The sequence below is a fragment of the Salvia splendens genome, chromosome 3 (assembly GCF_004379255.2).
Source record: "Salvia splendens isolate huo1 chromosome 3, SspV2, whole genome shotgun sequence".
Classification (NCBI taxonomy): domain Eukaryota; kingdom Viridiplantae; phylum Streptophyta; class Magnoliopsida; order Lamiales; family Lamiaceae; genus Salvia; species Salvia splendens.
The window spans coordinates 37,694,698-37,718,672 of NC_056034.1; the positions used below are offsets into that span (position 1 = coordinate 37,694,698).

General features: G+C 39.6%; 2 protein-coding genes across 2 annotated transcripts; one reads left to right on the top strand and one right to left on the bottom strand.

Moving 5' to 3' along the window:
* Positions 1-4,192: 4,192 nt before the first annotated feature.
* On the top strand, positions 4,193-6,111 carry LOC121797429 (BI1-like protein). The gene is made up of 4 exons (XM_042196185.1): positions 4,193-4,599; positions 5,292-5,405; positions 5,492-5,649; positions 5,730-6,111. The coding sequence occupies exons 1-4, from the start codon at positions 4,332-4,334 to the stop codon at positions 5,931-5,933; spliced, it is 744 nt and encodes a 247-aa protein (XP_042052119.1). The 5' UTR covers positions 4,193-4,331; the 3' UTR covers positions 5,934-6,111.
* Positions 6,112-6,959: 848 nt separating this feature from the next.
* LOC121796968 (protein DOS2-like) lies at positions 6,960-8,171 on the bottom strand. Its single transcript, XM_042195720.1, has one exon. It carries the CDS (start codon positions 8,169-8,171, stop codon positions 6,960-6,962), a length of 1,212 nt encoding a protein of 403 aa, XP_042051654.1.
* Between the last annotated feature and the right edge of the window lie 15,804 nt (positions 8,172-23,975).

Consider the following 23,975-nt stretch of genomic DNA (forward strand, 5'->3'; position numbering starts at 1 on the left):
ATGATGCATAATTAAATTATTAGATGCAAAATTAAGGTAATTTAGTGTGACTAATAGGACATCGCCAAAACTAATTTAATATATGCTCCTATCAACTTAAATATTATGATTTTCATATTAATATGGTAATGAATTTAAACATGTGAGGAAGCTCAAGCGTGCAAAAGTAAAAATTTAAATTGAATTATCACTAATACATTTATGAGCAATATGGCAGTTACAAAAGATCCGATCTTTACCGGCAACGGCGGTAGCAAGGCAGCGGAGGCGTGAAACGAGCGGCAGGGAAGCCGGGTGGACGGCGTGACGGAGGGAGGAAGCAGAGCAGAGCAGCGCCGCGAGGAAGGGAGGCTTGACGGAGGAAGAGGAGATGGGAAGGGAGAGTGCAATCGGCGCTGAGAGAAAGAGAAAGGGAGGGAGGTGCCACATTTTTCTGTTGGGTTTGTAGGGAATATTAATTTATGGAGTATACTATTATTTAGGTTTATTTGTGTTGAAATTTTAGTCTAAGGAATGTATTATTTGAGCTTTATTTGTATTGGATTTTATGATTTTGAAAAAAATTATAAAAATATAGTTTTAAATTAAATGAAAATTTACATTCAAAATCCAGACTTTATAACTATTTAATATTTTGCCCAAAATTCATAAATATTTAAAATGATGGCTAAAACTCGCCTTTTATATATGTATAGATATAATCAAAATTATGATTATTGTTTTTGTGGTAGAGATAAGAAAGAAGTTTTGATTAATTTTATAAATAATGCAAATTGTATACAATTATATTAAATGTGCATATGCATTTGATTGATTTTAAAGGTAATGTTTTGGGGTTGTACATTTAAATTGTTTTACATATTTGTGAATTTAATCCTTAAATGATTAATTTAAAATGTGAATTTGCTCTTGACAAAATTAATTCACCACAAGATTTTACTTCTAAAACACGCCAAACTAGTTGGAAAACATATACCAAAACAGATAGAAAATGAAAACTCTTAATACCCGTTAGGTTTAGTATACTGAAAAGCATGTTTCGAGCAAATTCGCACGAATAGGAATCTTGCTTGTATACGGAAAAACTCTACAATCCACTTTTAACCCGTTTCAGTATTATTCGAGCAGTTTGCACGAATAGAATCAGTATATTATTACATTGTATTTACTTTTGCGTTTATAAGATGTTTTATAAACATTTAAATGCATAAGAAGTAAACAAAGCCTAAGTCTTTTGCTTAGTAGACTGGTTGTGGGCGTCGTCCACTTTAAGGTAACTACAGTCGGTTCTATGCAATGCTTGGCAAAAGAAAAAGAAGAATTTCACAACCTAGATAGGCTTTGGCTACCTATCGTGAAAGGTTGCAATGTCAGTCCGATTATTTCTAAGCCTTATTGAAATAAGATGACGTTGGTGTGGTATAGCACTGAATGGATCTAACAGCAAGACGTGTCTTTATGCTATCTACAGAAAGACAAGGTCTTGATAAATATCTATTTCTTAATCGATGTACGTTAGCATTGAGCATACGATATTGAGTATCTACTACTTTGACTTACCAAAGGTGCGGGTTTTTCGTCACCCAACGATCCAGGTATATTGGGTAGTGGTGATCATTATCTAGCGGTGCTAGGATTGCTATTATGTTGAATCGCGCACGAGGTGAGTCTCGTTTGATAATGTCCTCAAGAGGAGCTTGAACAAGGTTTTATTATTCGGAAACTGGCCAGTTGGAGTTTTATTACTCTATGGATAATAAATAAGTGTTTCTTGCTAAGTCTACTCTTGGAGTTAATAAGATGTTAATTAATTAAGTCCATAGCAGACTTTAATTAATTAATGGGCATTTATATCTTAAGCGCGAGAAATGAATAATAAACAAAGTGGAAACCCGAATTACTTGTAATTTCGGATTTGGATGGGGAGTTCAATATTACGTCTGTAGTGGCTGCTCGTAATATTTCAATATAAGTTTGTATTAAATTGTGGGTTCAATTTAATTAGTAAAAAGCTAATTGGGGAAGCCCATATCCAAAGTCTTCCATAGATCCCTGACTGGCCCAATATGAACTATTATAAATAGGAGAATAAATGAGACAGAAATTAATTAATTTTGACTATGAAAATTTCGTCCACTTCTATTATGATGAAGAGGACGATTTTTTCAAGGATTTCTCCTCCGTGAGTTCTTCAGCTCCTTCTCAGTGAGAAAGTTCTGTCTTCTTTATTCGAGTCCTAGTGTTTCGATAAGATCAGCCCACCCTGATGTCGGAATACAGTTCGGGATACCAGTCAGAAGATCCGTGGTCTAGTATTGAAGATCATCGTGGAGAAGACGCAAGCAATCGACGATTCTTTGGAGAATCAACGAGGTAAATTGGCTAACTCCGTAGTATGCATGTTTTAGGATTTATTTGTTCTAAAGCATGTATGTAATTCAAGTTATGAGCATGATACATGTGATAATTACGCGAATAGATTTTGTCTGAATAATCTGCTAAATAGATCCGTATTATGTGATCCGTTTGTTTGCACGCTTCCGCTACCAACCCCTACAATACCACCAAAGGCCATCTAAATAACTGAAATAACTAACTTATTTCCCCTTCCCTACAACAGTGGAAAAAAGAAAACAAAAAAAAACATATCCACCCACAACATCCTCCAGATTTCTGCCTAAAATAATTCATTTCTTTCTTCAATTCCAATGAATATCTCAATGGATTGCTACAAGAAAGCAGACAGAGTAAGATACATACATTCAAATATTACATATATATGTGTGTGCTTTATAAATTTTGATGTGTGGCTATGTAATAAAAGTAACAAAATGATTTCCCTGACAATTGAAAACAACAGGTTGTGGAGGCAGAATACAGGGTTCCCATGCATTGCAATGCCTGTGAAAGAAGAGTTGGCAGAGCAATTTCCAAACTCAAAGGTTTCATCATATATATCCATTTATCTTTATAAGCAATTTATATCAAGACCAACACATTTCCAAAAAAAATACTATATATATATATATATATATATAATATTGAATCAACAAGTTGTTCCGATCCACAGGCGTGGAGACGGTGATGAGTGACATGGCGGAGGAGAGGGTGGTAGTGATAGGAAAGATCAATCCGCACAAGGTATTGAAGAAATTGAAGAAGAAGACAGGGAAGAAAGTAGAGCTTGTGGTGAATGAGGATGACGAAGAAGAGATGAATTAATTGCAGCGGGGAAGAAAGTATTATGAGTTATTGGCGAGATCACTATTACGGAGACGATGAAACCCACATGATGTTCAATGATGAAAACACAAATTCTTGTACAATCATGTGAAGCATCACCGTGTGGAGTAGGAAGAATGGGCTCTGCTCGTTAGAGAACAATTAGATTCAAGACCAATTGAAATGTACTAATATACTAATACCATATGTTAACAGATACAGACAAATGATTCTAATTAATGACATAGCAATCCAAAAGATCCTTTTGGAACACTTTGATCATTGTACTTCTGCTCATGGCCCATGTGCTGCGGGCAAAGCTCGAGTCGTCGCCCCCTGCCTCGAACGATGGCCACTTTTGCAACATGTGTGCGCGCACTCAATGTAGTAGTGCTTATACACCTTGCGCTCATCTATGCCCTCTTAAATCTTGTATGTTTAGGAATGGTAATGCAGCTCTCGAACGCCAACCATCCGAATCCGATAATCGATATTAAATATATGGTATACTATTTCCTTGTAAATCCCAATTTTTGATTCGGCATGAGACATACCAGTTCTAAAATCTGCTTAGAAATGATCAAACTGTCTATTTGTTCTTATTTGTCAACTCATCCACGTTGACATAAATTAATGACTTATTTACATGACACAGATGGACGTCAACCAAACTGGCAGCAAAAAATGATGTCGTACTATGATAAACTAAATCATTTCGTAAGTTGTAATCATGTTTCTCGTTTCTTTGCTCGTTTCCCACTTCCTGCTCATTTTTTCTTGATATAAATCATAAATTTATTTAACTTTGTGTAATATGACATCGTTCACTGCATATAATGTGACGTCGTCATTGTTGGAAAATAAATGATCAAGTTATGTCAATATTAAAAATTTGATTAGTTGACATCCAATAATCCAAATAATATGATTAGTTGCAAAATTAAAATTACTTTATAATTCAATAATTAATAAGTGGATGGGATGGGATGGGATACGAATCGAATAAAAAAGCAGATCGCAATTTGCATTTCATTTCTAAAGCAATCGAAATTTGTAGAGACGAGAGAAGGAAAGACCGGCGAGAATCATCCAACCGTCAGATCTGAAAGATGCACACCTACACAGCCGTCAGTACTGCCGATGTCCACAAGGTCGGAGACATTGACATAGAGTCCGGGGAGCGCCTCTACCCTGGAATCGGCCACGGTGAGAATCTGCTGCGATGGGGATTCATACGCAAAGTCTACGGCATACTGGCGGCGCAGATCCTAGTAACCACCGCAGTCACCGCCGCCACTGTTCTCTACGCTCCGATTAACGACCTCCTTCGCGCCAATTCTGGCTTCCTTCTTTTCCTCGTCTTCACTCCCTTCATCTGTGAGTGCGATCAATGTTAATTGCGCAATGATTGACTCTTTCCTCTGATGATTGATTAATTTGATGAATTGGTCACATTTATGATTACGCCTCGTATTTACCTAACTTTTGTACCTTCCAATCAAATTAATAGATCTCGGAACTGACTCGCATGAGTTAGGTTAAATTTTCAGATGTGCAGCTGATTAATAGGTGCATATGTTGATAGATATCATCTGAATGTGGTCTATCATACATTGAGGTCTGACCCTGGAGTATACTGTTTATCTTAAAGTTTTCGATGATTCTCCTGATAATGGAATATTTAATTATTCACAGTAACTGTACTGAATTATGGTTTTTCCTTCACCTGTTGCTATAATTCACAAATCATGATTTTCTGTACCAATGTATTGTTTTTTTGTTAGATTGATAGAATGTGTAGGAAGTTGACATGAGTATCTTGATACATTGCAAACTGTTAGCTACACATGCTGTGTTATTTACTGATAATTACGATTAAGTGACCGTTACTTCAATTTACATGAGGTTTATGTTGTGCATTCCTCTATCTGATTGGAACATTCTAATTTACAAATATGATTGTTCCGCTATGATATCGATCAAGTACAGAGGAGCAATTGCATCAAACAATATTGATTTAATATGTTTAGGGTTCGGAGCATTTAATAGACATTTGAATTGTATGACAGTGTTGTGGCCACTCCATATCTATCGTCAGAAGCATCCATTGAACTTGGTTTTCCTCGGGCTCTTCACTGCTTCTATGAGTCTAACTGTTGGAGTGAGCTGCGCTAACACTGAAGGTTGGTAGCTTACTAGAAAATCGGCTGAGTTCGACACAGGGTGTTTGTTTGTCTAATCCTTCTTCCTACTCTGCCATCATGTACAGGAAGACTTGTGCTCGAAGCCTTGATATTGACCTCAGCTGTAGTTTCAGCACTGACTGGCTACACCTTCTGGGCTGCTAAGAAAGGAAAAGACTTCAGCTTTCTAGGACCAATCTTGTTTACTAGCCTGTTCATCTTGATCTTGACCGGTTTTATTCAGGTACTTCCTCTCTTTCGCTCTATCTTTATTTCCATATGTTGGAATTAGCTGTTAAACTGTATTCCATGTGGTAAATACAGATGGTACACCCGTTGGGATCTACCTCTGTCGCTGTCTACAGCGCGATCAGTGCCATAATCTTCTCTGGATACATTGTTTATGATACTGAGAAACTAATCAAGCGTTTCACATACGACGAGTACATCTGGGCGTCGGTCACCCTTTATCTCGATGTTCTCAACCTGTTCCTTACCATTCTGCGGATGCTGAAACAAGATAACTGAGGCCACACTCTAATTACTAGTGCATAGAGTCTGCTATGTGTTTAGATAATTGAAGTGTTTTGTTTTGGTTGATATGGAAACTGTGAAAATGTTAACGTCACTGCACTTGAGCTGTGTGCTCGAGCAAAATATTATCCCAACTTACATGTGTGAATAAAGAATTCACAATTTGTCCCTACTTTTTGTTATTCCTTAGAAATTTATGAAGCAAAGGATTTACTTTTGAATCCAGTCACTGGATAAATGATGCATCATATGCTCCTTATTTTGCATACAACTCGGAAACTCTATCACAGTTTCCAAATACTTCATAGATAGCAAGCGTTTCATCGCAGAACTTTATAGGAGTATAAAAAATGGTGTCAATTTTATCATTTGACCCTTGCCTTTAATCTAAGTTCTTTAATTTACTCCACATTATCAATATACGATTTTTTTTACTACTGGAAATGCTTATTAGAGAGGGAAACCGTCACCTCACCTTCTTTACCCCTCCTCCACTGCCGATCACCTCCTCCTTTCTCCTCCGTCTTTCGCCCGCTGTGCCGCAACCTCTTATCTTGCCTTCGTTGAGAACACCGCACGCACAAGAGTGGCTCAATTTACAATTTGGAAGGTGTAATTAATATTTCAATCCGACCTTTGATCAATCTATTAATATTACATAAGACTCCCTACAAATTATAGCATGTGGTAACATGAATAGATAAAGGAAACTCCCTTTTCACGCATGAAATTGCACATTAATATGTCAATAAACAGTAAAGAAGTCACATTCAGTGCATCATCATTCGTCTGTATACTAGCAACAAAAACATACTCCTACTAGGTTGAAAGATTTAACATGATATATAATCAAGAAATGAGTCACGGTTCGAATCCTGACACAATACAATTGTTCCAAAATGGGATATACACAATGTTAAGAATAATAGAATGGAAGTATTAAAAGGTGCATAAAGAGCTAGACTGCATAGTGTTATCAACATTTGGCAGAATACATTACTATATCATTCACATAACAGGTTAAACATGGTGGTCATCATCATCTTCAATATCCCAAGTGAGCTCTTCATCATCTTCCTCCGCAGCAACCAACTTCTTCCCAACATCAACATTGCTCTCATCACCACTCCTAATATCTTCAATCTCGTCCCATCCAAGATCGTCCGCGTGTGATGACCGTTGGCTTGAGATGATCGAGATATCACTCCCTAGCTTCCCATCAGATGAAGCCTCCTTCTCATTGCACACTGATCTCCCCCCCAAACTCTCATTTTCATCCTTTACACCCGACACACCACCACCTTCGCCATCCCTTCCTCCTTCCTTTTCTTCATCTCCATCCCCCAAACCTTCCACATCTTTTCCCTTCTCCTCCTCCTCCTCACCCTCCTTCATCTCATCTCTAAACCTACATTCACCATTATCATCCTCCTCCCCATCATCGTCATCGACATCCCAACTCAATTCCTCCTCTTCCTCCCCGGAAATGGCCCTCTTCACCATCCTCAATCTGGCCTCCTCCGCTCTCACAACCCTATCAACCCGATAAAAGTACCTGCACCAAAACGTCTCCTCATCAACCTTAACCGGCACAACCTCGCTGTAAATCTCAGCGACCGCGCCCTCCTCTCCGAGCAGCCCCTCAATCTCCCCCCTCCTCTCCTCCAACACAAATCCCAACCTCCAATCGGCAAAGCCACTCTCCTCCACTTCATCAATATAAGTACGGATATCACATTGCACGGCGCGAACCATGGCATCAATCCTACTATATGGCTTAACACTAGCACTAAAACCCAATTCCGCATCACGGCTAGCACTAATTCCTACGCTATTGTCATCATCGCTTTGATCCAAATGACTATCATTTGAGGAAAAGTTCAAATCCTTACCGATTATGTCGGAGACTGTGGAGCCCACGTTGTCAATCGCCTGACCCACGGCCTCGAGCGACTCCTGGGCGATGGCGGCGCCGGACTCGAGGCTGGTGGGAAGGTCTTGGACGGCGCGGGTGGCGGCTTGGCGGATGACGGAGGTCTCCTTCTTGATACCGGAGCTGAATTCCTGGAGATCTTTGTAGTAGTTGTCGATTAAGGATTCGGATTTTGAGGCTATGGTTTTGAGGAGGGAGGATCCGATTCCCCAAGATGGGGCGGGAGAAGTGGGAGTGGTTGGGGGGGAAGGGTTAGGGGAGGGGGTGGGCTCCGAGAACACTGATTTGAAGAAGTCCATCGGAGTAGAAAGGGGACAAATTGGTTTATTGGGAAGAAGGTGATAGGTACGGATTGTCGATGAGTATATATATACACACAATCGTGTGATGTGTATTTTACTCCTACAATTTTTGTTTTTTGCAATTGAATATATATTGGCGATCCACTAATGTAATTCAATAGCGAAACATATATTTTGCGTCAAATTTATTCAATGTGGAATAGTAGTATATTTTTATATAAATGTACTTCCTCCATTATTTCATAGTTAAGTCATTTTTCTATTTCGAGAAGTTCCTTCATAGTTGAGTCATTTTCATATACAGTAACTTTTTTCTCTTTCTTACTTTATTCCATCTTACGTTTATTCTCTCTACTTTATTCACTTTTTACTTTATTCTCTATACCTTTTCCTTTCTCTTACTTTTTTATCTATTTATTTAACATACCAAACATTCATTTCTAAAACTCTGTACTGAAATGTTTCGCATCAACTATGAAGAAACGGAGGGAGTAAGTTTTGAGTGAAACGTTTTTAAAAAAAGTGCAGTAGATGTCAGTTACACTAACACGGCAATGTTAATTAGATTTTGAGTTGTTCCAATGATATGCTACTGATCTTTTAATTTTAAAAATAAGCCTCCAATGCTAGAAATGTGAGTTCTCTAGTGAAATCGAAAGTTCAATGATTTGTTTCTTTTGTTAGTTGCTACTCATAGTGCTTAGAATGGAAAAAATAAGAGCAAAGATTAGACACTAAAAATGAAGGATACAAAGTAAATGGAGATTCCAGAAGAAATGCCGACAGGAGCCGAAGTTTGCTAAACATAAAATGCAAATGCAAAACAAGATATTGCAAAAAAGAAGGCAGGTCAACCTATGAAAGAACTGACCTTCAAATAATTCCTTCTGCTCACATAGTTAGCTGATGTCAATAACTTTTTATATAGCCAAAGAACAGAAAATATAAAATCATTTATTAAGAGAAATTAGCCGTTGGGGAATGGAAATCAGAGTACATATATACAATTTCCACGTTCTCAATGGAGGGGTAATTACAATGTTTCATACAAAATATTTTACATTTGTTTCAATTAAGTATAAAAAGTATTAAGTTCACATATTTCATACAAAAAGTTTACTTAGTTTTACAAAATAATACACTACATTAAGTCCTACTAACACTGTTACTTCCAATTACATCATACATACAAAAAGTTTCATCAATGTTTCAAATTTGTACAAAAAGTTTAAAATTTAAACTTTCCATTCATTATTTCGAATACAGTTATTTTTATTACTAACAAAAATGAAAACACATAGAAAAAAAATCACCACTCTTCACCATTAAATTAGCGAATTGCTTTTTATTGTCGAAGCTTTCTCATGTAACAATGGAGAATACAACTAAAAAGATATTGAATCTTTTTTGAAAATATTAAATATTGACTTATTGACTGTTTGAAGCTCAAATTAGCCATTTTATATTGATGAAATATGGACTTATTTTATATTGTGTTCTATAAAGAATACAATAAAAATAGAGTATATTGAGAGACAGATTTTTTTTAAACCTCGATCAATTGCTGGAAGAATTGATATTGGTTGTTATTTTTTTGAGTGATAAATTGTATTAAATCTCTAATTATTCTTTTATTATGATGATAAGTTGGACAAATTATAAACTAACTAACGGTGTTTAAACTATTTGATGGAATGTATTAATTTAAAACACTTATGTAACTTTTTGTAAGAAATATGTAAACATAATAATTTTTGTACTAAATTGAAACAAAGATAAAACATTTTGTATGAAATATGTAATTACCCCCAAGCGATGTTAGGTTTCACTTCAGTCTCAGCTTTTAGTTTGTACAATTTCTAATGTCAAAAAGTTTAGATAAATGATTTTAATTTGAAAATTACACATTTCCTTTTTATTATTATTTCTAAAAAATAATTTCAGGCTTTTAAAATTAGAATATGTTTGGTTGTGTAATCCAACGAAGAGGACATTTACATATGCTCATACCAAACAACAAGAAAGTCAAGCAACTCATGATGTTTCACCATGTATTGCTCACAGCATTTAATTACAGCTTTAGCAAAATAGACCAACAGTACACTAAATTTTATCCTAGCCTACATGGGCATTTATATACTCCTAGTACTAGCTGTGGAATGAACATAAATCACTTATTCCCTCCGGTCCCATTAAATGTCTCATATTTGACTGGTACGAATTTTAAGAAATTGTTTGATTTTATGAAGGAAAATGGGGAAAAAAGTTAGTAGAATGTAAACCCATACTATATTAGTTTTATAATAGTCGTGAGTAGAATGAGTTAGTGGAAAGTATGATCTATTTACTAAAAGTAGTAAAAGTGAAATGAAAAATTTATTAAAGAATATATAAGGAAATATGGAACATTTAATGGAGACCGAAGACAGTACTTCCAAAAAAAAAATAGCACCATCTTCATTACAGATTTGAAGAGCCAACTTAGTAATTTGATCAGCACTTGGTTCTACTCTCCATCCCCAGATAACATATATATATACTATAATCTTCTCAACTTCTTCCAACGTCTTTATAATCTTCTCAACTTCTTCCATACCTATGAGTGTGACGTACCAGATACTAATAATATGACGTAATTGTTGAATAGACTCAAGAAACACAAACGAATAACAAGACTTGGTTTGAGAAGTAAACATATTGTATTGCTATCTTGAATTGCAATCTCAATTACACTCTCTATGTTGAAGATGAAAACCGAAAACAGAAGCTATCAAAACTGAAAACTAACTCAGCTAACTAACACTATATACAAGATTTAAATCCAACGGCTAAGATTCACTCTCAGTTTAGGCGCCTCATCTAACGACTCCTGAAGCATTGGAGCTGTCGACTGATTTCTTCATCTTCCTTGAACAAATCCTTCAGCAACTTAAGCATACAAAACTCACAATTCTCCACCTTGGATGCTACTTGCTGAACAATCAATTTTTCTGCACATTCCAACCAACCTCAAGCATTACTCAAAACTTCTCTTTTGGCAAAACCTTAATTAGCATATCTGCCGGGTTGTCCAAGGTGCTTATCTTGAACACCTTCACCCTTCCCTTCTCTATTTCTTCTCTGATGAAATGCAGACGCATGTCTATGTGCTTGCTCCTTTCATGAAACACATTATTCTTGGCTAATGCTAATGCACTGCTATTGTCACAACCAATAGCCACTGCAGATTGAGTCACTCCAAAATCTGCTGCTATTCCTTTGATCCAAAACGACTCCTTCACTGCAGATGTTAAGGCTATATACTCTGCCTCAGTTGTGGACAAGGCAACCACACTTTGTAGGCTCGATTTCCAGCTTATGGCTCCTCCATACAAAGTGAAGATATAACCTGACTGTGACTTTCTGCTGTCAATATTCCCAGCATAATCACTATCACAGTACCCCACCAATGCATCTCCCTTCACTTCATCACCCCCTTTGAAAAGGATCCCAACATCCCCAGCTCCATTCAGGTATTTGATAATCCACTTCAGAGCCAACCAGTGATCCTTCCCATGATCTTTCATAAATCTGCTAGTAACACTGATTGCTTGAGCCACATCCGGTCTTGAACCTATCACTGCATACATGATGCTGCCCACAACATTAGCATAAGGGATTCTCTGCATCTCAAGTCTCTCTTGGTCAGTTTTCGGCCTTTGCTCCACAGATAGCCTAAAATGCTGAGCCAATGGTGTTGATGTTGCTTTTGACTCATTCATCTTGAACTTTCTTACTAGCCTCGATATGTAATCAGATTGGTTCAACCATATCTCTTTCTTGGCTCTGTTCCTGACTATATTCATGCCCAAGATTTTCTTTGCATTTCCCAAATCCTTCATGTCAAAAGCACTTCTCATATCATCTTTGATTTCTTGAATGACTTCTTTGCAATCTCCAGCCACTAGCATGTCATCAACATACAAGAGTAAGTAAGCCACAGCCTGACCTCCTTTCTTCTTGATGTACACACATTCATCATATTCTGATCTAATGAACCCATTCCTCAACACATGGTCATCAAATTTGAGGTGCCATTGCCTACTAGCCTGTTACAACCCATAGATGCTTTTCTTTAGCAAACACACATTGCTTTCCTCTCCAGCCTCCTCAAATTCCTCTGGTTGTTGCATGTAAATGGTCTCCACCAAATCCCCATGCAAAAAAGCTGTCTTCACATCGAGCTGCTCCAGCTCCCAATCCATTTTTGCAACCACAGCCAGCAGGGTTCTAATGGAAGTGTGCTTCACAACAGGTGAGAAAACCTCACTGTAATCAACCCCTTGTTCCTGTGTGAAGCCCCTAGCCACAAGTCTAGCCTTGAATCTGATCTTCTTGTTGTCAGCAGACTCTAGCTTCTTTTTAAAAATCCACTTGCAGCTTACAATTTTCCTCCCCTCAACTCTGTCAACCAGTGTCCATGTTCCATTCTTTAGCAAAGAGTCAATTTCTTCAATCATGGCTTTCATCCGCTAACTCCTTTCTTTGCTAACCATAACAGCCTTGTAATTGGCTGGCTCTGCAAACTCTACCTCCTCAGCCACACACAAGGCAAAATACAACATTTCTGAGTCTGCAAATCTGGCAGGCAGCTTGATGTTTCTTCTTCTGGTCCTATCTCGAGCTAGCTGGTAATGGCTGAGATCCTTAGTGTCTTCACCTGACTTATCTTGTGGAATCTCATCATTACTATCACCAGCTCCACTCTGAGATACTCCATCAGGCTCCACCTCAGACCAGGCAGTCTGCTCCCCAGACACAACAACCTTCTCCACATCATGCTTTTCTTTAAGTGGCATCAATGATTCAGTGAAAACAACATCTCTGCTCACTATAACTTTGTGGTTCCCCGGATCAATACACCAAAGCCTGAACCCCTTTAAACCACTTTGATATCCCAGAAACACACACCTCAATGCCCTAGCATCTAGTTTGCCTTGCTTGATATGAGCATAAGCTTGGCAGCTAAAGATCTTAAGATTTACATAATCACCATGCCTTCCATACCACTTGAAGTCTGGAGTATCACCATGTATTGCAGAAGAAGGACACTTGTTTATCAGTTTGACAGCAGTAGCAGCAGCCTAGGCCCAGAATCTCTTCTCCATTCCTGAGCTAAGGAGCATGCATCTGACTCTTTCCAATATGGTCCGGTTTACCCTCTCTGCAACCCCATTTTGTTGAGGGTTCAGAGGGGTTGTTCTGTGCCTCTTAATTCCTCTCTGATGGCAGAAGCTATCAAATTACTTAGATAAGAATTCCATCCCATTATCTGTCCTTAAATAACCTAGAGACTTGCCCTTCTCTTTCTCCACCAAGATACACCAATCTCTAAATCATGCAAAAGCCTCAGATTTTTCTTTCAAAATGTACAACCACATTTTTCTTGAATAGAATTCACAGGGGCAGGCCCCCATAGGTCACTGTGAGCATAATCTAAGGGGGCTTGTGAAGAATGTTTACCTTTTGGATATGGTAACTTCTTGGATTTGCCAAGAATGCACTCCTCACATGGATTACTGCCTTTTGCATTAACATCTTGGATTACTCCTTTCTTGATCAGCTCCCTTATACTGCCATCTGCAGGGTGTCCCAACCTCATGTGCCAGACCCTCAAAGACTGGTACAGCATGATTGATCTGATTCTTTTCAGTTCTCACGGCACTACCACACAGATAGTACAGACTCCCTTTCATTTCACCAAGCATAATCACCATAGAGTTCTTCTTGATCTTCATGACTCCACCTGAAGATTCAAAGGTGCATCCCTTTTTCTCCAGCATCCCTAAAGATATCAGGTTCCTCTTCACGGTTGGGATCAGCCTGACATCACTTAGGATTTTTTCAGATCCATCGTCCATTCTGAGTTTAACATTACCCATTCCTTCAACATGACAAACCTGATTATTTCCAAGCACCACTGTGCTAGTGGATTCTTTTAGATCAGTAAAGAACTCCCCACACGGGCATATATGGAAGCTACAACCCGAATCAAGGATCCAAGAACCACCATCCTCATATGCCATCACATTTAAGATCTCAGGGGAGTCTGCATTTTCTTCCACAAAATCTGTAGTGTTCTTGCCCTGTGCAGCCTCGTTTGCTTGCTTTTTCTTCCACACAAAGCAATCCTTTTTTAGGTGACCTGACTTTTTACACCAAAAGCAAGATCGTGACTCCTTTTGATCGCTTGTGGACGGCTTTGAGCCTTCAAGCTTCTTGAAATTCTTCTTAGTCTTGAACCTTTTAATGTTCAAGCTCTCAGGGACAGCCTCTGTCACTTTGCTCCCCTTTCGCTGCAATTCCTTGGCTCTAAGGGCATTTTGAACTTCAAGCAATGTCACTGTGCCTTCCCTTCCAAAGAGTATGGCATCACGCAATTGATCATAGGACTTTGGTAGAGCGTTGAGTAACATAATTGCTTTATCCTCGTCACCGATTGAAACATCAATGTTCTCTAAATCGTCGACTGCCTTATCAAAATCCCCCAATTGCTCAATTATGTTTCTCTCCTCTGAGAAACGGTACGAGTATAGCCTCTGCTTCATAAAGAGCCTATTTGCAAGAGATTTCGTCATGTACAAATCTTCTAATTTCTCAAGAATTCCAGCCGCGGTCGTCTCCTTTGCAACCTCTCGCAACACCTTGTCGCCTAAACACAACACCATTGTGCTGTGCGCCTTTGCAAAGACCTCTGCACGCTTTATCTTGGCCTTTTCATCGAGCACTTGGCCTTCACCTTCCTTGCTCGCCGGCGTCAGAGCCTCTGACAGACCTTGCTGGATTAACATAGCTTTCATCTTCATCCTCCACAGGCTGAAGTCATTCTTGCCAGTGAATTTCTCAGCTTCGAATCTTGAAGCCATTCTCTCCTTCGTCTCGATCTTCCTCCGTTTGATACTCTAGCCGTGCCTTCCCACAGACGGCGCCACTTGTTGAATAGACTCAAGAAACACAAACGAATAACAAGACTTGGTTTGAGAAGTAAACAGATTGTATTGCTATCTTGAATTGCAATCTCAATTACACTCTCTGTGTTGAAGATGAAAACCGAAAGCAGAAGCTATCAAAACTGAAAACTAACTCAGCTAACTAACACTATATACAAGATTTAAATCCAACGGCTAAGATTCACTCTCAGTTTAGGCGCCTCATCTAACGGCTCCTGAAGCATTGGAGCTGTCGACTGATTTCTTCATCTTCCTTTAACAAATCATTCAGCAACTTAAGCATACAAAACTCACAGTAATGTCATGAAAACCACTCCGGGTCTACACGCACCTAGGGCATCGACGGTTTGAAAACTCACGGCGAAACAACCTAATCCCACAACTGTCTCTGTTGAGAGAGATGAGTTTAGGGTTCAGATCGCTGGCGCCACAACCCATGCTTACACCATCCCATTTCACTCCTTTTACACCCTTTCAATTATTCTTTCAACCCGACACTACTACCATATTCAATTAAATATAAACTATTTATGCATGATCCATAGTCCATCTCCTAAAAATTCTGCCAATATTCTATAGGAATAAATGTAGTAATTAGTTGTTAGATTAAGTGCTAAACATTTATTCATGATCCATAGTCCATCTCCTAAAAATCCATCGAAAACCAAAGTTTAATTTCTCAATAAAGATATTACGATCCCAAACACATAAACTTTAAATTTGAATCATTAAAATCTAAGGAAAAATTTTAGTCACAACTAATTAGAAGAATGGTGTTTCTTATTTACACATCAAAAATTATGTTGAAGTCATTAAAATTTTATTAAAATTCAGCCTAAATTTATGGGTAAATCAATAAAATAAAAATAAATAATATTTTTACAAACGATTATGATAAAATCACTATCGGGGAGTAATCTAATTTCATTATTTCAGTATTTTCGATTATATTTTTTGTGAAAAAACCATATCTGTACATTGTAACTGAAAGCTACTCTCATCGTTTCCTCATAGTTGAGTCATTTCCATATATAGTAACTTTTTTTTATCTTTCTTACTTTACTCTGTCTTACTTTATTCTTTCTGTTACTTTTTTTATCTATTTATTTAACACATTTAATATCATTTTCGTAAACTTCGTGCCGAAAAGTTTCACCTCAACTATGAAGGAACGAATGGAGTACAAAATTAAAGCTAGATATGAGTTTACCAGGTTAGAAAAAACTTAAGAAAAAGCTAAAAAGTTAGAAGTCCATATGGTACGGAATTGGGGTCCCCGATGATCGGAACGGTGACCGGAATTCAACCAACACAGAATGAACTACTCGGTGAAGATGAGAGATGAGGGGAAAGAGGATTTTGCATTAATTCATAACAATGAGATTACAACTAAGGGAAAATAACAACTCTTATAGCGTAAAGCATGCGTGTGATCTAACAAACTTCCTCTCCTCTAACTACCTTTCATTCCTAGTGTGCGTTGCGTGTGTGATTTCATCCCATAAGATCCACGTCTACATGCACCCATGCACCGTTTATTTATCTATTCACCTCACGCGCTTATTTCATATACCAAATCTCCCCCCTCGAAATAAACCTTGCCCTCAAGGTTTGAAATGCGGAAACCGCTCCATCAACTCATGCAAATACTCCCACGTAGCATCCTCTGGAAAGGAGTTTGCCCAATGAACCAAAGCTTAGGTAGCCGGTCGATTTCCCCTCTTGACCAACCTACGCTCCAGAATTTTGACCGGCTCCAAGAATGTGGAGTTCCCAACCGAGGAAGAGTTCCATGCAGCTTGTCAAGTGAGCCCACCTTCTTTTTAAGTTGTGAGACATGAAAAACAGGGTGAATTTTGCACTCAACCGGCAGCTGTAGTTTATATGCCACGGGGCCAAACTTATTGATCACCTTAAATGGCCCGAAATAGGGAGGACTAAGCTTTTGGAACTGACGATCACAGAGAGTGTTTTGGCGATAAGGTTGAAGCTTCAAATAGACCCAATCACCCACCTTAAACTGTCTATCCGAGCGGTGGCGATCATGTTGTTGTTTCATGCATTTCTGGGCACGCCCCAGGTGATGGTTCAGCACCTCAATCATGGTCTCTCGAGCAACGAGGCTTTCATTCACATCATGAACCGAAGAATCCCCTCTGAAGTAAATAATATGGACCGGCGGCGGATAGCCATAGAGAGCTTCGAAGGGAGTAGTTTGAATGGCCGAGTGAAACGGCGTATTGAACCAAAATTCAACTAGGCTCAGCCACTTACTCCAAGCCGTCGGTTGATCCCCACACTGATAAGGCTCATTTCATGCATCGGTTTAGGGGTAAAATGTACGCTACTTGATCGGTTTATCGCGCAAAGCATGTGTTAATGTGCGGGAATGCCGCTTGATCAAAGCAACAAGGCCAAACTGATCAAGCAAATACAATAGGCGAAAAGAGGTCAGAAATCAGGGGAGTTGATCAAGGGGAGTAACCAAGCAGGCAAGGAGGGGACCACAGGCTTCCAGAAGAAGGACACGCGAGGCAATGAGCTGGATGGTGCGCATAATTCTGTTAGCAAGGACAACGTTCTAGAAGGGGACACATGCTGATATATGAGACGCAAGGACGGAGCTGAGTCATGAATCTGTTACTGAAAAGCGTCGTCATTCTAGAAGGAGAGCACGTAGCAATCGATGAATCGCTCAAACTCAGCGTGAGCGAATATTCCCTGCCAAGATCGTTCTCTAGCTGGAGGTCGTGCCTATAAATAGAGGACGTGCCACCACATTAAAGGAATCCGATCATTTACTTTCCGTCTTTAGTTTAGTTTAGCTTAGCTCTCTAGTTTAGTTCAGTTCTCTAGATAGCTTAGATAAAGTAATGCTTAGTTAGAAAGGGCGATCGAATGAGTGCTGCAGAATACTTGATATCTGTCGGCGTATTCTTAAGTTTCCCACTGAGGATCTCCTCGGTTTTACTTGCTTTCGTATTTTCCGAAGTGTTAGCTTAGTTTAAATTTCACGCTGTACTCTTCTGAGTTTAGTTTTAATCAAAGTTGCTTTCGTTTTCATCATCGTGTTTACTGTTCTAAGTAGTTAATTTTCATTCCTATCAGAAATGCACTTGACCCAGTAGTTAAAATTTTCTTGATCAAGTTAGTAAGTTAAATTCTGTCTAGAGTAAAATCAGTAGTTAAAAACTCCCAAGTTAAAGCGTGGCAGCAGCCAACCCTCTGTTCACTACTCACACACTTGATACACTAGCTTCTCTGTGGGCTCGACCCCGAACTTTCCGCTTTACTGTTAAAGTAGTGCAAAATTGGGAGTTTATAAATTACTTTGGTAGGAAACGAGTGAGAGCGAGATTGCATTGATCAAGTGGCAACGACATTTGCTAACTGATCCAACCGGTTCGGTTATCTTCCATATAACTTGATCCATACTCTATTCGTGCCCATTCTCGAGGCCCGCCACACACGTACACCTCAAATACGTCTCCAAACACCGATTAACGATCTCCGTTTTACCGTCGGTCTGAGGATGATAGGCCGTGGACATATTTAACTCCACGCCTTCCAATTTAAAAAAAAATGACCAAAAAGCACTCAGAAAGACCCTGTCTCGGTCACTTATAATAACTGAAGGCAAGCTATGTAGCTTGAAAACATAGTCCAAGAAGGACTGAGCCACCGTCAGAGCCGTGAAAGGATGGACGAGGCTCATAAAATGAGCGTACTTGGTGAGACGATCAGCCACCACCAAGATTGTTGATTTACCTGCAGAGACCGGAAGGCCCTCAATAAAGTCTATACTAATGTGGGACCAAGCATCTTCGGGTAAGGGAAGGGGCTGTAGAAGCCCATTTGAAGCGCTATGATCATATTTGAAGCGCTGACACACGTCACACTCCCTTATGTATTGACGGATTTGCTTCCCCATATTAGGCAAATAGAATAAGGAAGAAAGGTGTTTATAGGTAGCTAATATACCCGAGTGCCCTCCCGTACTGGAGTCGTGGAACAGACTCACTATTCTCAGCCTTAAGGCTGTGTCGTCACCAACCACCAACCTCCCTTTACGACGCAACTGATCACCAATCCAAAAAAACTTGGAGTTCTTCGTCGGATCCTGATTCAGCTCTAAAATCAGAGAGCGGAGAGCCAGATCAGAGGACCATGTGGCTGCGATCAATGGGTAAAGATCCGTAGAAACGGTGGTGATAGCCATGCAAAAGATCTCGGAAGAATGTACCCGAGACAAGGAGTCAGCCACCAAATTCTCGGTTCCCTTCTTGTAGGTAATTTCAAAGTCATAAGCCATCAACTTAGAAAGCCAATTTAACTGTCCAGGTGTGGTAAGCTTTCTGCTTCATTAAATGTGCTAAAGTTTTGTGATCCGTACGAACCTCAAAAGGCTGATGGCTCACATAGTGACTCCAATGAGTGACCGCAAACACAATAGTCAACAACTCCTTATCATACACCGAGAGGAGTTGTGTTTAGTAGATTGATGAACGCAAAGGGGTGTCCATTTTGCATCAATACCTCCCCAATACCATAACTAGAATCATCGGTCTCGATAATGAAAGGAAGAGAGAAATTCGGTAAGGCTAGCACCGGATGTATCAACATGGCCTTCTTAAGGCAACAGAAGGCTCTCTCGGCCTCATCATCCCAAAGGAAAGCGTCCTTCCGTAAGAGGTCAGTTAAGGGCTTACAAATAACACCATAGTTTCGAATAAACCTTCTATAATATCCTGTGAGGCCTAAGAACCCCCTTAACTTCGACACATCCGATGGAGAAGGCCATTCTTGCATAGCCTTCAGCTTTGCCGGATCCGTTACTACACCAGCCGCGGATATAATGTCACCCAAATACTCAATGCGACTCTTACCAAACTCACACTTAGAACGTTAAGCGAACAAAGAATGCTCCCTCAACAACCCAAACACCTGTTCTAAGTGCGAAAGATGAGATGTAAAGTCATGGCTATACACAAGTATGTCGTCAAAGAAGACCAAGACAAAGCGCCGTAGAAAGGGTCTGAAAACATCATTCAGAAGGCCTTGAAAGGTGGCCGGAGCATTGGTGAGGCCAAAGGGCATCACGGTGAACTCGTAGTGGCCATCGTGAGTTTTAATCAATCTTAGAAAAAACCGAGGCACCATGGAGCTCCTCAAGTAATTCCTCAATTAAGGGAATTGGGTACTTGTCCTTCACCGTGAGGTTATTAAGGCGCCTATAGGTGACGCACATTCGCCATGTGGCGTCCTTTTTCTTGACAAAAACAACCGGGGAAGAAAATGGGTTGGAACTCGGTCTGATGAAACCCTGTTGCAACAACTCCTTTACTTGTTTTTCAATAATATTTTTCTGAAAAGTTGTGTGACGGTAAGGCCGAGAGTTTACCGGGGCAGCACAGTGAGTAAGGACAATCTGATGATTATGAGAACGAAGTGAAGGAAGGAAAATAGGATCGGCAAACACCTCATTTTGATCCTCCAAAAAAAGAGTGGATGAAGGCAGGGACACTCTGCTCCTCCTGAACAGAGTTCTCCAAAGAAAGCAGCTCCGAACATCCTTTGTCATTGATTTGGATGCAACAAAGTTGAATGCCATCTCCATGAGTAAGTAACTTATTCATCTCCCTATCAGAAACAGTCGAAACCTGAGGAGTATTCTGGCCCCCCCTCAAAACATAACCCTTGCCATCCAATTTAAAATTCATAGTGAGTTGTTTGAAATCCCACTGAATCACTCCAAGAGTTTCCAACCATTGTACACCCAAAACTATATCACAATTGCCCAAAGGAAGGAGCAAAACCTCAGTAGTAAGAGTAGTTCCCCGCAGAGGCCAACGTAAATCCTTACACATCGAAGCACATTCAAGCTGATTCTCATCCGCCGCATTAACGAATACTGACTTAATAGAAGTAAGACGAAGACCCAGCTTCTTAGCCAAATTTAAATCTAGAAAATTATGAGTACTTTCAGAATCAACAAGGATATGAATAGGACGCTTACCTACTCGTCCAGTTATACGCATAGTTTGAAAGCCACGAGAAGTCGCTCCACTTATCGCATGGATGGAGATGAGAGGATTATCCCCCTCCCCTACTTCGACGCACTCCGCTGTCTCCTCTACGGGTTCCTCATCCCGAAACCCATCATCTATCTCCAGAATATACTATTTCCGAACACACCTGTGATTCCTATCGAACTTCTCATCGCAACCATAGCAAATGCCCCTAGCCCGACGATCAGCCATCTCTTCTGGAGTCAGCACCCGCTTATTTTTAAAAGCAGGCATAGTGGGAGTGGGCAACAAGGACGGTGAAGGCGAGTTGCGAGAATCACCAGATCCGGGAGAGTTGAATCTCTTAGGAACCGAGGAGAAAGCCTCCTTAGTTGGAGCAGAAAGATCCTGAAGTCGCGCTAACGCATAAGTGTGAACTAGCGTTTGCGGCATGAAGAGCCGAACAACTTTTTGGACGTAAGGACGGAGACCGTTGACAAAGTGACTGATAGCGTAAGCTTCCGAAATAGAAACACGACCTAGCAGCAATTCAAAACGATCGTGATACTCAGCAAACGTACCCGTTTGTTTCAGCGAGAGGAGCTCCGACATTGGATCACCAAGGAGGTGATCGCCAAATTGTCCCTCTAAGGCTTGAAGAAACAAAGTCCAAGGAGTAGCAGTAGGCACCTCCTGATACTTCGCCCAATTATGAAACCATTGCAGGGCACGGCCCTCAAAATTGATAATCGCTAGCCTGACCTTCGAATCCTCCGGTGTAAGATCCACCGCGAAGAAATGGTCACAATGTAAGATCCACCCAGTCAGATCATCGGCAGAAAAGATCGGAAAACCCACTTTCGACTGTCGTATCGCAAAGTATTGTTGAGGCCTCGCCAGAAAACCACCTCCTCCCGGCTGCACCGCACCACCGCCTCCCGTAGCCATAAAGCGGCTCATCATCTCGTTTTGTTGAACCTGAAGAGCCAGAAACTCTTCTCTCAGCTCGCGCAATGTCAGATCGCGTGCTGACTCAGATTGATCGCGGATTTTGTCAAGCTCCTCACGCCGACGATCGGCGTCGGACATCTTGGCAGTCAGCATCTCCTTGAGACGGCGGTTGTCGCCGGAGCGTGTTTCCACCATAGGATCGGTGAGGCTGATACCACTTGGTACGGAATTGGGGTCCCCGATGATCGGAACGGTGACCGGAATTCGACCAACACAGAATGAACTACTCGGTGAAGATGAGAGATGAGGGGAAAGAGGATTTTGCATTAATTCATAACAATGAGATTACAACTAAGGGAAAATAACAACTCTTATAGAGTAAAGCATGTGTGTGATCTAACAAACTTCCTCTCCTCTAACTACTTTTCATTCCTAGCGTGCGCTGCGTGTGTGATTTCATCCCATAAGATCCACGTCTACGTGCACCCATGCACCGTTTATTTATCTATTCACCTCTCGCGCTTATTTCATGTACCACCGTATTTTGAAACGTAGTGTGTCACAAATTTGATGGCAACCAGCAATGAAAATTCACTAAGTGCTACTCATTAATCACACATTCACACACCAATTGTGGATGGGTAAGTCAAAATTGTTAGTGGTGATGTCAAACCCAAAACATATTGTCGATTAGACTGATAATTATCGAGTGTAAATAAAGATTAAAATTTCCGCTAATCGTAGCTTTCAAATACTAACATTGAGCCCACTAATTCCTTAGGGCCAATATGTACAGTATATATAGTGACGCAGGGTGTTAGTTATAATTAGGCTCCACATTCCATATTTTTTTTGTAGTTTATAGTTTTTTTATTTATTACAAATGCTACTCATAGAAACATAAGATTACTTGAGTTGAAGCATTGTACATTCAAAGTGAAAAGTTAGCTAGATTTCAAGTGTTAAGATTCTTAACTGTTTCTAAAAATAATTATATTATAGTTACTAGATTTTAATGAAATTCTATCTGTAAACTAATTCAATTCTCTTTGGGGATCAAAATGAAACTTTAGATTTATCTACAAGCAATTTGATTATTACAGAGTCACGCTAGAAGAAAATGAAGGATGATGACTCAGCTTTCATTTGTTATAAAGATTATTCATGTTCTTGACTATGAACATAGAAACAACCAAATCATAAGATCCAAGCCAACAACTTTGGTTGGTAGGGCCATCATCAACACTGATATTAGTAGAAGTTAGGCCAAATCACAATGCAAGAATTGACTAGAAATTTCACATGAATAAAACAAATGGGATTGAAAGGCCTAAGCATCTAGAACCGATGGTGGACATGGGTATCAATTAAACCGTAATGGCTTTTGCATTTTGGCTATCCTCTTATTAACTTGCAATCAAAGCTATTTTCACATGTAAGGGAAATAACAGTTTGGGTAGATGAATGGGAAGGCATAGCTTTCAAATTTGACTCGTGAGCATGAACATGAGAAAAATATGAACAAAGAAACAAAGCATGATAATGGCAATACTGAGGTTTTAACTTCTGACTTCTAAGTATAGTTTAACACAACTGTTTTTCGAGCAAGTTTCTTCGTTGATCAGGCAACTTCTCCTAAAGCAACTAGGAACCAACTAGTGTGTTGAGTAGACTAAAATATTTACAGCCGATAGTAACAATGAGATTAGGAAGCAGCATTCAAACCCAGCAAAATCATTAAAACCACTACCAAAGCCAGCGGATGCCACATTAGATTCCAACCCTAATCAACGTATCACGTTATAATTTAAACTTCATACGGTATTATAGGAAACACGATTCCAAGACTTTCT